Genomic DNA, 15999 nt, shown 5'->3' on the forward strand with positions numbered 1-15999 from the left:
AGTCTTTTAGAGGTGCCTTTTACAGAAAAGGAAGTTCATGATGTGATAATGGAAATGCACTCGGAAAAGGCGCCTGGACCTGACGGGTATATAGGGAGTTTCTTCAAATCTTGTTGGGATATAATCAAGTGGGATCTCATGTCTGCAGTTCATTTTTTCTATGAGCTTCATGGCCAGCACTTCAACTTACTGAACTGCGCACATATCGTTCTTATACCAAAATCAGTGGATGCAAGTGCTCTTTCTGAGTACAGGCCTATAAGTTTAACAAGTAGCATTGCAAAAATAATATCCAAAATATTGGCTACCAGGCTGTCTAGCTGCGTTGACTCCTTAGTATCCAGAAATTAGAGTGCTTTCATAAAACGAAGAAGCATCCATGATAATTTCTTGTATACACAAAATCTCATCAAAGCTCTGCACAAAGCCAACAGGCCATCACTCTTTCTCAAATTAGACATTGCAAAGGCTTTCGATACAGTGAGGTGGGATTATTTGCTGGAAGTTCTGGAAAGAATGGGTTTCGGCCCAAGATGGAGAGGATGGATCTCTACTTTGCTTTCTACAGCCACCTCTTCGGTACTTATCAATGGAGCGCAGAGCAGGAAGTTCAAACATATGACGGGATTAAGGCAAGGTGATCCATTATCGCCGATGCTCTTTATCTTGGCTTTAGAGCCATTACAACACCTGTTAGTTTTGGAGGAAGAAGTTTCAAATCTGTCACCAATACACACAAGTATGACAAAAATCAGGATTAGTCTGTATGCTGACGATGCAGCTATTTTTGTAAATCCGGTAAAAGAAGAAATTGATAGTATCAAGGAGGTTTTTCAAGCGTTTGGAGTTGCATCAGGACTCAAGGTTAACCTAAGCAAGAGTGCAGCTTACCCTATAAAATGTGAAAATATTGATCTACAGGAGGTACTACAAAATTTTCCTTGTGCAATCCGATCCTTTCCCTGCAAATATCTTGGTTTGCCTTTGAGTACTAGAAGCCTAAAACGAATTGAAGTGCAACCACTAATTGATAAGATTGCAGCAAGGCTCCCAGCTTGGAAAGGGAAGCTTCTAAACAAGGCAGGCAGGCTGACTTTAGTTAGATCGGTTCTAACTGCTATACCTATCTACTTTCTAACCATTTTTCCTCTTAAAAATGGGCCTTGAAGAGAATTGATCGACTGCGTAGAGCTTTCCTGTGGAGAGGCATCGAGGAGGTAAATGGTGGACACTGTCTGGTCAAATGGAAGCAAATAATTTTGCCAAAACAGCTGGGAGGTTTAGGTGTTTTGGATTTGAACTGCTTTGGAAGGGCACTAAGACTAAGGTGGCTGTGGTATGCCTGGACCGAACCTAACAGACCTTGGGTTGGGACAAGTCCACCATGTGATGAGGTGGATAAACAACTATTCAGGGCCAGCACAATAGTACACCTAGGAGATGGAAATCGAGCTACTTTCTGGAACTGCAGTTGGCTTAACGGGAGAGCACCAAGGGACATAGCACCTGGACTTTATAAGCTGGCATGGAGGAAGAATAGAACTGTAAAAGAGGATATTATGGACCAACAATGGACACGGGGGCTCTGGAGAATGGAATCTGTTGAGCAAATGGCTGAGTTTGTGTTGCTTTGGGATGCTGTGCAGCAAATACAGCTAGTCGACAGACCGGATGAGATAATTTGGAGATGGACTGCAAATGGCTGTTACACCTCAAAGTCAGCTTACCATGCGCAATTGCAAGGAACTTATTGTACATTTGATGCCAAAGCTGTTTGGAGTTCGCATGCAGAGGGGAAACATAGATTTTTTGGTTGGCTTTTAGTTCAAAGCAAGATCCTAACAGCTGATAAGTTGATGGCTAGGCATTGGCCGTGTAATACCGTTTGTGCTTTATGTGATCAGGAACCTGAAACAGGGGCTCACCTTTGTTTGTACTGCAGTTTCGCCAAGCAAGTTTGGCTTCTGGTAAGCATTTGGACTTCGGGCATAATCCAAGTACCTGCGGACCAAGATGAAGGGCTTGAGGATTGGTGGACGAGAAGCTTGGAGATGCTACCTCTAGTTCAGAAACGATCAGTCGCTGCGATTCAACTATATACTACATGGAATATTTGGAAAGAGAGGAACCGAAGGATCTTTGATCAAAAGTCGCTGCAGCCACCACAAGTTTTTCAACTGATCAGAGAAGAAGTTAATCTTAGAAGGGTAGCTTGTGGCACTCCGGTGGTGTCTTAGCGTTTTCTTAATGAGTCGAGGAGATTTATTTGTTTTATGTAATCACAACTTCTTGCGCGCCGCTCCACGCCACAAAGGCCTCGCCGCTCGCGCGCCGCTCCACGCCACGCGCAACCGGCCAAGCACCATTAAAGGCGCTCCGCCGAGCCCGCCGGCCGGCCACCGCCGCGTTCCACCCCTCCACCGCCTTCAGCGCCTATAAAAGGGCCCCAACGCCACCCACCACCACCACAACTCGCACCGCCGCCGCACATCCCTCCTCGAGCTCTCCAGCGCCGCCGCCACCACCATAACCACCGAGCTCCGCCCGCCGCCGTGGGGAGCCGTCCACAGGCCGCCATCGCCCAAGGTGAGCGGGGGAATTGAATCCCCAGGGCTCCCTCGTGCTTTTTCCCCAGCTTCGAGCCGCCACCGAGCTCCGCAATTGCGCCACCACGGTCGCCGCCGCCCGTCACCGTGGCCGAGTCCCCACGGTCCACCTCCGCCCGAGCCGCGGCAGGGGATCGGCCCCTCTCCCTTCCCTCTCTCTTTTCCCGCACTCCATGGCCGCCCACGCACCCCGAGCCGCCGGCCTAGGCCGCCGCCGGCGAGCCGCCCCCTCTCCTCTGTTTCCCGGTCGGAGGAAGAAGAGAGGGGCACATTTGCCCAGAACCCCCTCCCCTCTCTCCTATTTGTTTAAGAGCCCTCCCACCCTTTAGCCTTTTTGCAAATTAAACCCTTCCCTTTATGATATTCCAAAATAAATCCTTTCCCCATATAAACATATTTCTAAATAAACCCTTGACCTTTTTCAAAATAACCCGGGTATTTTCTAAAATACCAATCAAGCCCCTGTCTTCTCAGAAATAATTACAAACAGGTCCCTGACTCTTTATTTAACCCCTAAACCTCTCTGTAACCTATCATTTCATGCGCTAAACAATCTCTGATCGACCTGAAATTTTACCACACCATTCCTAACATAGTTCTAGCCATGCCATTAGGAAACCGTCCAAAAATATTACTCCTATCTCCATATCTTAATTATTTCCGATTCGAGCTCAACGATAAAACCTTTATTTCTTTTTCTTGATTGTGTGTTTGTTTGTATACGTTGTAGATCACAGTGTGAATGAGCGAGAGCCCGCCGATGAGCAGCGAGTGAACGAGGACCAGTTCCGCGACCCCGAACCCGAAGGACAGTACCTCGATCAGGACTTCCCGGAAGGCTTTGAAGACGGCAAGTTCTATCCCGCCCTTTGATGCATGTTTTGTCCTAGTTTTTATAAACACAACCTATTGGCCTGTTTTATAAAATTGCATATGTTTTGCTTGCTGAAAACATGGTTGGATAGCCACCCCTTGATTTGTTATAACCATTCCTTGACCACCTAGATTAATGTCTGAATGTGAATTGTTTGGACGTTAATCGCTGCTAGAATGCTTAGGATCTTAAACACGATACAACTTGTTTTATAAAAGGAAAATACGTGAGTGTGTGGGAAGGAAAAAATGTGGAATTTTCAAAAAATAAGTTTAGATGGGATGGATGGAACTTCTGTGTGATTTGCCAAATGGTGTGCTCTAACCTGTGTGGTAGAGCAAGGAAGGGAGATATCCATCTTGTCACAACTAAGGACCGAGTTGGTGTGTCATCTCACCTAACTCCACTATCATGCAAAGCACTCGACCGTCGTATGGGCAACGGCTTAGCATAAACCCCACTAGTTAGTCTGATAGCCATCAGGAGAGCTGAGAGCAACGGGTGATCAAGGAGAAGGGATTAGCTCTGACTTATGCCCCGATTAAAACCTCTGTGATAGGTCAATGACCCCTTGGTGGATCCCGTGATGGCTAGTCAGGTCTAACTAAGGTGGGTAATGGCTTGGTTGGGATCTGCACCGACACTAAGGTGATCGAGTTGCGGTACCCCGCTTGTGGTTAAAGTTGCACACCTCTGCAGTGTTAAGAATCTATTCGAATAGTCGTGTCCACGGTACTGGGCGAGTTACGGTGTGGTCACATAACAAGTGTTTCTTCTGGGAATGGATGGGTTGGCGTGAGTGGTTTTGAAAAAGTGTCCTGCAGTTGTGCCGTGTGCTACGGTGGATGAGGAGTCCGGTAGCAGCTTAAAACTTGGATCCTGTGTGGGTCAACACTACGTGTTACCCGGTACAAAGAAAAACTTGCTTTGAAAATCTTTTCTTTCAAATGAACCCCTGCATAAAAATTTGCTTTTTGCAAATTAAACCCTAGCCTTGTCCTAGATTTACCCTGTGCATTACACTCTGTTTATACCCCTCCGTGGGTGTGGTTGGACTTGCTGAGTACGTTTCTACTGACCCCATTCTTAATTTTTACAGAGGAAGATCCAGACTTCGTTCCCGAAGACGTTGAGTAGAGGTTCCGTCCTGCACCCAACTTTTTCTGTTGATAGGGTCACCCGCATGAAGTTTCGTATGGCGCAAGACTCTGATGACCCCCTCTTCGTAGTTAATATCTTTGTGTGGGTGTTAGTTGTTATCCTCGCGATAGTGGCGCTTCACTGCCCACTTCGGCGCAGAGTTGTACGGTGATGTACCATCTGATGTAATAAAAGTGTTATTAGCCTCTTGGGACTGATATTGTATCACTTTTAAGTCTTCTCTCATGAGGGGACGCTTCATTTTCATTGTTCAAGTACCTAGTAGTACGAACGTCTTAGGCCTCTGCTTTGTAATCGTAGCATTGTTTACAAAATTATATTGCAAACCGGAAATTTATGGTTCGTAACTACCCTTCTATTTTCAGTACACTACATTCAGTGATCAATCTAAATCAACCAACCTACACATTTAGAACTGCAACCAAGAAATCTTACTACACAAATACGTTCGTAATGTTACATGCTACCATCTGGTTCAAATACATTAATGCCCTCACACATGCACCAAGGCAGAAGAAAGCACGAAGCAGAAACCTAGGCCCCCATATAAACTCGGTACAATGTAGGTATCAGTCGAGCTTTCAGGATTTCTCTGCACAATTACTGACAGCATGTGAGGCAGGTTATCATATGATGCCTCATATGTGCCGAACCTCATCTTAAACACCTTTTGTTTTGCCCGCCAAACTTTTGCATAGCTGATTTTGTATTGAAAACAGTCGTCTATGTCCCTAATTATCAATTTTGGCTCATAATCAATTTTGTCGAGAATCACCCCATACATCTTCTTGGCCACGAAAGTGGATGTGATGTTACGGTGATTTTGCGCAACAGCAGTCAATCTGCGTGTATGTGGTGTAACAATTGAACACTCCCAGTGTGTCTTGTACTTGCCCTTGTAGGCATGTACTCGCCATGTACAATCGCCATTGACACACTTCACCTCATATTCTTTGCTTTTAGACTTCACAACTCTGAATTCCTTCCTCAACGATATAGCCCAAAGCTTTACAGCATCCTTCACAGCTTCAATGCTAGGATACTTTGCCCCCTGCGCAACCTCATTCTCTCTGTATTCGTACTCATTACCCCTAATATCCTGTATCACTGGATTTCCAAAACCCTTGTCTCGCCATTCACCTAGCAATGGGTAGTCCTCATCGTCTGATGAGTCCCCACATTCTTCCATCATTCGAGCCTCCTGGTCTTCATTCTCTACAGCTTCCACTATTCTAGGTATCCGCTCCCCCTCATCAGCTAAACCTTGCGGCTCAGATTGAATGACATGCACGTTCTGATCTTCTTTTTCTCCTACCTGATCAGCTATACCTTGCAGCTCAGATTCTATGACATGCATGTTCTGATCTTCATTTTCTTGTTCCATTGATTGGTTCATATGAGATGATGTACTTGTGGACCCTTCACCGAAATGACCTGCCTTCTAGTGAATCTGAATTAGCATTGCAAGAGGCCACCCACGGTCAAGAGCTGCTTGCATGTAGGTTCGCCATTCTTCGGTGTTTGTTATAAGCATCAACTCCCAGAAATCCCCGTCAGTTGCCCAATTCGTCACAGTCTGAACGGTTAGGAAATAAGTCTTTGGATTCACATTGAATATCTCATGAAGCCATTTGCGTATGGAACCAAAACTCCTCTCTAATATATATAAATATATATTCCGCACTCTCTGCATTCAAAAACTGATAGATCTACTCCATACGCATCATGAGAAATATAGTAGTCACCATAATGAACTTGAAAACGAAGCTTGCTCGACATATCTGGCCACACAATAATGATATTAAACTGATTGCTAATCTACTGTGTCAACAAAAATAATTACAACATAAACTGTTTGTAAGGCGTAGAAGAATTTTGGTTACCTACAGTCGCCGACTTAAAAATCCGACAGGCCTTCGCCTCTCTCCCTCCCTCCCTCTTTTTTTTCTGGAATTTTAGTGATGCAAATGAGGGGTCTCTCTCCCTCCCTCTCTCTTTTTTTTTCTGGAATTTTAGTGATGCAAATGAGGGGTCTCTCTCCCTCCCTCCCTCTTTTTTTTCTGGAATTTTAGTGATGCAAATGAGGGATGAGGGACCAGCCAACTCTTATATATAACTATAACTTGTGGGAGCTGGTCGCCCCGCTGCCCACGAGCAAAAAATATATTTTTGGGAACTAAACAAACCTTAAATTAACCTCCGCGCTCCCATAACTGTGGACTGGACCCATGGCGTCGGGCCCAGCTACATCGAGACAGGCATCCATGGCCGCGAAGCAGGGCCACGAAAACGCGCGGCCCACACGTCGGCGCCCCGGCGGTGTCGCGTGGCCTCCGCGGCCACGCCTCCCCCACCCCCACCACGGTCCACGGCACCGCCTCACTGCGCAGCTGACACCCACCCACGCCCACGCCCCTAAAATTAAGAAGGGAACTCGGGAATCGCTCGAGGTGGTGGGGCGAGAGCTCGCGCGAGGAGGGGGCGAGAAGCTTCTGGCGGTGGTGGTGCGGACCCTCGCCGTCGAAGCGGACGGGGAGAGAGAGAGGAGCGGGGATCGCGCCGCGGAAGGGGGAGGCGGTGGATGGCTCAGCTGATGCTAAGCCCAACAACGATGGGCTTGTTCGTTTCAAGTAAAATAACAACGGTCCCCGGCCCGTCTACAGAGCGTTGTTAAACAAGCGCTGGCCCAAGAAAAAGGAAAGGCAGCCCAGTACTACTTTGCAATTTTCATTTCTTGTACGAATCATTTCCCCTTTTCTCTTTAACAATGTGCAGTGCAGGATGCAGAATCCATCTCCACAAGCTGGTGGATTGTAGGGGCCTGATAAAAAAGGGCGGGCATATATTTTTTGGCACCCACCAAGGCACCAAGCAATGGAAAGTGGGACTGCAGGCTGCAGCCAGTCGCTGACGCACACTTGGTTGGATTCGTGGTGGTCACCTGTGAGATAGTACTTTCAGCATCAATTCAGGCTTTCCGCGATGAGCCACCAACACACACTTCAAAGTTCGGGAAGAGGGCGCGACCAACGAATGATACTGGTCCCTAGATGTCTTGTTCAGAACACAAAAGCTCTGTCCAGTAGGCAATTCCCGACGAGCCTGGCAACATTCCGGTGTGTACTGCAACCTGATGAAACCATGGCAGGTCCGGCGGAGAGGACTGTCACCTGTATAGCATCCATGCCAAACGGAGTAGAAACTGAGGGTGTGTTTAGTTGGTGAAAAAGTTTGGAGTTTGGTACTATAGCACATGTACGCGATCGAGTAGTACAGTAGAAACGAGCTGAACGAATCCTGCTTTGCTACATTATACAAACCGCCTCCTGTCCTGGTACAGACAGCGCACACGGTGCCTTCCAGGCCCATGGATCAGAGATGAAAACGTGGGGGGTCCTGAGATCTCGGATCTCCCCAACGGTTAACGATCTGAAACTTCTCAGCGTTCTCGTCTCAGGTTGCTGCTGATTCCCTATAGGATTGCGTGGGATTCCTTGAAAAAAATTCATGCTTGAATCGAGCGCCGAAGGATACAGACGACCCCTGCAACTGAACGTATGGGCTACGGGCTCATCCCCATCCTGGAGGCCCTGGACGCCACCACGTTGCGCGCCTGCGAGTCGCACACCTGCGTGCTGAACTTGCACCCGTGCCGCGCCCTCCACCCGCCCGCCGCGGGCTCCGACCGATCGCCGCCGTCCGGGCTGCGACCGCCGCCGCGGCCGTCGATCTTCTTGATGGCCCTCCGCATGCTGGAGCACTCGCGCTCCAGCTCCTGCACGCGGCTCGCCACGCTGTCCATGTCCAGCCGCAGCACCTGGCTCTCCCGCGCCAGCGCCGTCGTGCCCTCGCCGGGGCCCGCGCGCTGCTGCCGCGCCGCGGGCCCGGCGGGCGCGAGCAGCGCGCCCGTGATGGCGCGGCGGAGCTGCAGCTGCTCGAAGAAGAGCACCTGCAGCACCGCGCGCAGCGGGAGGCGCTCGTTCTGCGCCGCGTGCGTGCACGCCTCCACCGTCAGCTTCCGGCAGTCCACCACGCCCACCACCCTGTCCCGCTCCTCCGCGCTCAGCCGTGGGTGCGCCTGCACACCAATCACCCACAAAAAGAAGAGATGCATGAGATCTTTGGCAGCCACACCTCAAAAGGAGCCATCTTTTCCTGGTCCTCCGACGTGGACGACATGCTGCTACAGACCACGTACCTTGAGGTAGATGTCGACGGCGTGGTAGACGCCGTCGTCGTAGATGCGGGCGTGGTTGGGCAACGACAGCGCGAGCTCGCAGAACTTGGCGGGCTTCAGGTTGGCGTCGGACGCGACCTCGGCGAGGTAGCAGTCCACCAGCTTGCCCACCTGCACCATGGCCACGGCGGACGGCCGCGACACCTCGGCGGCGGCCTCCTCCACAATCGCGGCCGAAGACGACGACGCGAGCTCCTCCTCCTCGGCGAGGAAGTACCTGACGATCCGCGCGACGCAGTCCACGTCGTAGAGCGTCTCCGCGGCGCCGGAGTAGCTCGGGATGAGCATGTCCTCCAGCGCGGCCTGCTCCAGCTGGGTCGCGGCCTTGCGCTCCAGCGCCGCGCTCGCCGCGCCCGAGGCGCGCAGGATGTGCGACGTCCGCAGCAGCGCGAACAGGAACTTGGCGGTGACCACGCGCCCCGAGCACCTGTCCGCGGGGAGGCTCGCCACCACCGCCTCCAGGAGCTCCCTCTGCTCCACCTCCGACGACACCGGCGCGGAGGCGAGCCGCCGCCGCATGGACCTCGACAGCCCCGGGATGGTGCCCCTGGCGTAGGACACGAGGCAGCTCTCCCGGGCCTCCGCCCTCACGTCGTCGCGCGCGGCCATGGCCGCCATGACCCGCTTGTACATGCGCAGGCCGAGCACGGCCAGGTCGTCGAACCAGGACCGCGACGCGGCCGACGAACGCGCGGCGATGGCCTCGACGCAGCGGTCAGCAATGCCGAGCTCCTCGGCGAGCGGCGGCAGCTCCTCGCAGGACTTGAGCGCCTTGGTGGCGTCGCCGGGGTGCCGGAGCACGGTCTGCTCGAGGTAGGCCTCCGCGCGCGCGGCGAGGTTGTCCTCGGCGTGGTCCTCCGTCATCTCCAGGTACTCGGCCGCGCACCGCAGCGGCGCCACGTTCCAGGGGGTGAGGTCGACGCGGACGCCGTAGCAGAACTTGGCCGCCGCCTCGAACGTGCCCGGCCCGCCCGGGAAGTCCGGGAAGACAATGCTGTACACCGGCCCGTCGCCCTCCCTCCTAACCTGCTGCTGCTCATCCCGCTCCTCTTCCTCCACCTCCTCTGCTTCCTCAATCTCTGTTTCCGCAGCACCGTCATCGCCGGAATCGCCTCCGTCGCCACTAGTCCTTCGCCGTCGCCCTCGCGCCGGACGCTGCTCCTCTTGCTCGGTGAGCATGCGGTGGATCTTGCGACTCTTGGCCATGAGCGGAAACTGCGGGTGCGCGAACCCTCAGCGGAATTCCGTCGAGCACGACGCAGGGGAGCATCGAAGTCCCAAAGAAACAGAGACCAGCGGCCCAGGAACTTACCTTGTGTAGGTGGAAGGTCATGTCGTGCACCTCGAAGACGACGTCGCTGGGCAGCCCCGTGGTGCAGAACCTGGTGCGAAACGGAGAACCCATCAAGAAAACAAGCGCAGGCAACGCAATTCCGCTGCAAACCACCGCAATTCAAGTAACTACTAGTAAGCAGCAGCCGCTAAGTACTCACCATGCCTGGGCCCTCGACGAGCCGTGCCGGACCGACGCCGACATGGCCGCTGCCCTGCCCGGTACGCTCCGTCAAGCTACGATCCGGAGCAAGAAGGAGAAGACGTCGCCCGTCGCCGTATGATTTGGGGCGGCTGGGCTGGGCGGGCTGGTAGGTGTGGCAATTCAGGGCGCCTCCCAGGCCAAATAAATTGGCATCAGAATCCTACTCCCTCCCCCGCGGTGTCAGCTGTCAGCAGGAAGTTATTGCTGGGGATAAACAAGGAAGCACAGCCAGCCGATGACATGTATGTATGGAAAGCAACGTCTCGTTGTTTCGCTCATGGTTTAGTTGGAAATCTTCGCTCATCGTCGATCCGCTTGCTGGCCGCCGCCGCTCATCTACTGCCTTTTTTTAGCGCGTGTTCTCTCGGCTGGGGGAGGGCGATGAGGTGTACAGGATTTGAGGTGTGAGCTAACCACTCCATGTCAGGCAAAGCGCTGGACGAAACAAGAAACCACCATTGGTGGGGGCCTGTAGAAAGTTCCTGCTTCCGTTTGGAACGCTTGGAATGTTCTTGGGGGGCTAGACTTGCACTTGCTACTGCTGCTGCCGGTCTAGGGTCTACGGCTTGGATTTGGACAGCAGGGAAAAGACCATAGTGTAAAGTGAAAGGGAAATGATAGAGGGGAAAGGGCGGCCGGGGCGACACTTTCTTGCGTCAACCAACACCCAACAAAGCTTTGCAAAAAGGAGGGAAAAGAGATGTGGATGCCAAAAACAATTTGCAGCAATGATCAGAGTACGGCGAAGCCGACATGAGATGAACAGCTGCATTTCATGTTCTGATGTATTTTTGTGTATGTTAGGTGGGCAGTGCCGACTGGCGACCGATCTTAACTGTAAAGAATACAGCTACCAATACAGTAATACGAGCAGTACACAGCACTCCATGTACATGCATTTGTTTTTTGACCAAACTTTGTGCCTTTATTTTTTTGCTTTTTTAGGCGGCCAGATGGGAACTGTCTGAAACCTGAATGAACCAATGAACCGAACCGTCTCCGCTTTACCGCGCTGGCCGTTTCGTTCTGTCGCCGTCTCCGATCCCTTTCCAAGGTCGTTTTCCGGCCAGCCCGGCGCGCCCCGGCACGAGCTACACGCCGCGGCGCATTCAAGATGAGCGACCGGCCCGCGCCGGGTGGTGGAGGCGCGGACGCGCGCCACGGCCGGCGGGTTTTCCAGCTTCAGTTCAGCCTTCTGGTACCTGACTCTGGTGGAAGTTTTTTTTCTTGATAATACGCTGGTGGAAGCTTTGTCCCCGCCAAGCAGCTGCAAATGGATTTCAGAGTAGCTGAAAGCCCGTAGCTCTCTAGCAGTCAACCTGATCGAAGTCGAAGTAGCAATACCAATTCTCTATCTGAGCACACACCCTTAATCGGGGATGAAGTCAAATGCACTTTATTGTAGATCAGAAATCAGGGATGAACTAGGCTTTGTTTGATTTTATTCAGTTTAAGTCATAAATCTTGTCACATTGCATGTTTACACACCAATTAAGAGTATTAAATATAAATTTATTATAAAACTAATTTTATAAGTCGTGACGTAATCACGAGACGAATCTATTAAGCTTAATTAATTTATAATCCGAACACTAATTGCTACAATAATTATTAATTGTACTTAATAGATTTGTCTAGAGCTCTAATTGCAACTTATATAATTAATTTTATATTAAATTAGCATTTTAACATTCGAATTGACGTATAAATATTTGACGTGACAGCAATTTAAAGAACTAAACGAGGCCTCAGCGAAGGCTAGCAGTAATTGCGAGCTGGCCAAACTGCGCGCCGCATCAACAAATCTGCTGCTCGAGCATTAACTGAACTCACTGCTCGTGAATTGCGATGCCGAGTGCCGTACAGTCCTTCCGACCAACCTTCTCGGCCAGGGCCCTGTTTAGTTCCCTTCAAAATTCCAAAACTTTACAAGATTCTCCATCACATCGAATGTTTTAACGCATGCATGAAGTATTAAATGTAGCTAAATAAAATAACTAATTACACAGTTAGATTGTAATTTGCGAGACGAATCTTTTGAGCCTAGTTAACCCATGGCGGGACAATAATTATCAAATACAAACGAAAATGCTACAGTGTTTTACACCCAAATCTTTACGCAACTAAACAAGACCCAGGTTCCGGTATCGATTCATTGCTGCTCTGGATTCTTGTGTCTTGACCCCCCATTCCCTCGGGATCACCAGGACTGCTCATGAACTCGCTTTGGGCCCTTGCAGCCTGGACCTGGACCTCTCGTTGGTTGGTGCGGTTTTGTCTCTGCTTGTGCTCTTTGGCAAGGCAGTCTTTACCAGCCCAGTCCACAGCTCACCGCCGAGCTGACGCAGAACACGGCAGAATGTTTTTGGTCTCATGCGCCGTGGAGGCTGAAAGCGAGGCGCCGTCTACCTACCGGTGCGTGAGAAGCAGTAGGCCAGTAGCAGTTGGTTTGGATGACTGGGTTCAGCTAGCTGTCGACTCCATGCTTGTCCAGACATGCAGGCTGCCTGACATAGTGACATGGCCTCCAAATCGGATCGCCGAGGTAAGGTGCAGTGGCGTACTACTGCGCGCTAGCCGCGCCCTCAACAGGGTAAACATCTCTCTACCTTTCGCAGCATGCAGCCACCGGAGCTGCTTCCCCGCATGCTCAGCGGTCCAGTCTCCATCTGCTCCTAACCACCGTCGTCCCTCCCCTCGAGCTGGCCGGTGCCTGCGATGGGATCGATTTGGCCCGGCGAGCGGCGACAGGGGGCAAAAAAAAAGAAAAGCGTCGAAAGGATCGGTAACTAACCGCCTGCTTTCCCCTGCAGTTTGGCACCAGTTCTTCCTCGCCGGCCGGGGCACGCATAATGATGCCGTGCGCGCACTCCTTTTCCGGCGCCATCATGCACCCGCCTTTTTCTGCCGCGATGACGCTACGGATCGGATGGAGCTAGAGTTAGCGGTAGCGTCGGTTTGGATTCAGACGATGTTTTGGTTTACAGCGGTTTAAAAAGTCTTTGTCATATCGAATATTTTGCTACCAATTAGAAAGATTAAACATAAATAAATTATAAAACTAACTCTAGCATCACATGAGCTAAATTATGGACTAATTAGACTTAATAGATTTATCTCAATCTAGAGGTTGTAGAATGTTAGTTTATATTTATACTCCTAATTAGATACAACCATCCAATGTGACGAAACTTGCAACACCCCCTTGCACTATTGTATTCAGTATTCTAGCAGCCAGCACCTCACCGCCGGCGAAGCTTTGCGCGCGCATGCGCCGGGTCCCCGGACCGAACGAAGAGCAGCGTGTGTTGCAAGTGAAGGCGGGGCGATGGAGCTAAATAAGGTTGCATAGAATATTCTATCTATCGATCCCACTGTTTGGTGAAGCGTTGGTGTTAGCTGCCTCGGCAGTCGGCATAATAGGCGCCATTCGCAGAAAGGAAAAGGGTAGCTGCCGGAAACCACCCAAGACATTGTCAGCAGACAGGTGAATGTTCATCCAAAATCGAAGTGCCACACTGAATCGCCTTAGACTGAACTATAGGAAACAAGCTGCGGCAAACTAATCTGAACTGCTGAAGACTGAACTGTATGTAGGAAACATGATCAGGTAAAACAAGGGGCACACTGTCAAATGACAGTTTTCATTCGGGCTCCAAATAAAGTACGGTATTCAAATTGAAAACAGGACGATGACAGATCAATAGATCACCAGAAGAGTTTTCATTTCAAGGAAAAACAGGATCACTGGAAGTTTTTTTTTTTTGGAAAAGCTGAACACTGGAAGTTAGAATTGAGACCTTTATTTTTTTTTTTGGAAAAGCTGAACACTGGAAGTTAGAATTGAGACCTTTATTGAAAACTAGAAAACTAGTAGGGTGCACGTGCGGCACGCACGTGTGTGAAGATCATTTTTACAAAAAAATACCCACTAAATATTTTATTACAACAAGCATTTTAAAAATATTTTTGGAAGTATTACAATAAATTGTGACATACTACATTTGGAGAGCATGTTAGTTTATCCACAGCAATCTGCAAATCAAATTATCGGCTATATCAAGGTTATTTGCAACCTATGCTACAGCTTATTTGCCATGGAAGGAATATTTGGCATAACCAAGATAGGATGTGTGCATTTATTTGCAAAAAGGAACCAAATAGCTTAAAGAAACTTTCAATATGAAGTGTTTCACCTCAAACCATGCCACGTTCCTCTTGTCTTGCAAAAAGGTCCTGGGCACCTTTCTTATATCATCATAGAAAAATCACAGCCTCCAGATTCAAGCCTCTCCGGTTCTCCTCTTCACCAAGTATGCACCTTAAAACTATAGAAAATATAGAACAAGGTACATATTAGCCGGATTAGTGAAACTTAAACCAAACATCAGGCAGTAGGTTTTTTCTAAACTATGGCCGACTATATTTGGTTCAGATGAGCTCAGAATAGTAATACCGTACTCTAGATCATTAATGACTTTGTGTTCTTGTGTTTCTGAAAAGCCAAAAGCATGTGGAGTTGTCACACAGGCAATTGTAATCTGGTCATAAAAGTAGCTAGGACTTCTGGCAATTGTACTCTAAATATCTATATTTAGCTTAATACTACATTAGCAGGAAAGGGGAAAGAAAAAGTGCATACCAATGGTCACCTCTTGAGCTCAGTTCACTTCCTGCTAACATGTTTCTTCTCTATTCCAAATCTCTACATAAAAGAAATATAAGCAAACGAAATGTCTCCAAAATACTACATCTCAGCCCATGCAGGGAGTAGCTCACGAAGAATTGTGATGTACTCCTGCACAGCTTATTGTTTAGGCATAGCATAGCACCAAGCTTAAGACATACCTGCGCATCAGTAATTTGTCGGAGAGGACAACCTCAGCCTATGGATGCATAACCCTTCTTAGTCTTTGGTGCTCTCACTACCGATATGAATTGTGCTATGTGCTTCTGCAGAAAGCGAAACAGCCTAGGAAGATGGATAATGTCCCGTGATCATGAGTCATGGAAATACAATTAGTAAGAGAAAAAGCTTGATCTATGATTCAGTGCATGGCAGTCATGGCAATTGGCAAATTTACTCAAATACAGTAGTAACAAGCATCCATCTGCCTTTCTAGATCAAGCAATCATAACATGATATGTTACGAAGTTAGGCTCCAATGTTGATTAATGATACAACAAAAAATGGCATTACAGAAAATTAGCTCCCCACATATCTGCAGTATTTAAACCTGCCAAAATTGAGACGAATGCAGTATTTGGCGAGGCTGCATCATTTTTCTTTGTGTTGACACAGAATCGTGGCAACACACTCGAATGCGCTAGAACGCGCGAACGATCGTCAAAACGATCAACACCCGCGAAACCCTGGGCGGACCGGTCTGACCGGTACCTCCGACCGGTCTGACCGGTGCAAGCAGGGACTCGCTGGAAACCTAGAACAGCGAGCTCGGGAGGGACCCCGTCGGAACTCGTGATCGTAGGGTTGCTCTGAGGTCGGCAAGCCACTCAGAACGTCTTCAAACGCCGCCGGGACGAAGGAAGAAAGCAATATAGGGTTGGAAAAGGCTAGGGTTTG

General features: G+C 49.6%; 1 protein-coding gene and 1 long non-coding RNA gene across 2 annotated transcripts; both read right to left on the bottom strand.

The window, feature by feature from the left end:
- Window positions 1–7837: 7837 nt before the first annotated feature.
- Window positions 7838–11121, bottom strand: LOC120649828 (BTB/POZ domain-containing protein At5g66560-like). The gene is made up of 4 exons (XM_039926727.1): window positions 10372–11121; window positions 10191–10260; window positions 8840–10093; window positions 7838–8719 (listed from the first exon to the last, which is right to left on the bottom strand). Exons 1-4 carry the CDS (start codon window positions 10413–10415, stop codon window positions 8204–8206), a joined length of 1884 nt encoding a protein of 627 aa, XP_039782661.1. The 5' UTR covers window positions 10416–11121; the 3' UTR covers window positions 7838–8203.
- A 3219-nt stretch (window positions 11122–14340) lies between these two features.
- Window positions 14341–15700, bottom strand: LOC120649831. Its single transcript, XR_005665388.1, has 3 exons — window positions 15264–15700; window positions 15058–15120; window positions 14341–14743 (listed from the first exon to the last, which is right to left on the bottom strand). It is a non-coding gene; the product is annotated as an uncharacterized LOC120649831 (long non-coding RNA).
- Between the last annotated feature and the right edge of the window lie 299 nt (window positions 15701–15999).

This window comes from Panicum virgatum, chromosome 9K (assembly GCF_016808335.1).
Source record: "Panicum virgatum strain AP13 chromosome 9K, P.virgatum_v5, whole genome shotgun sequence".
NCBI classification, from domain to species: Eukaryota; Viridiplantae; Streptophyta; class Magnoliopsida; order Poales; family Poaceae; genus Panicum; species Panicum virgatum.

Coding starts and splice junctions, on each gene's coding strand:
- LOC120649828 (XM_039926727.1), bottom strand. CDS start 10,415: ATGTCGGCGTCGGTCCGGCACGGCTCGTCGAGGGCCCAGGCATG. Junction 10,261..10,371: donor TCGTCGAGGGCCCAGGCATG/GTGAGTACTTAG, acceptor GTTTCGCACCAG/GTTCTGCACCACGGGGCTGC. Junction 8,720..8,839: donor CCGTCGACATCTACCTCAAG/GTACGTGGTCTG, acceptor ATTGGTGTGCAG/GCGCACCCACGGCTGAGCGC.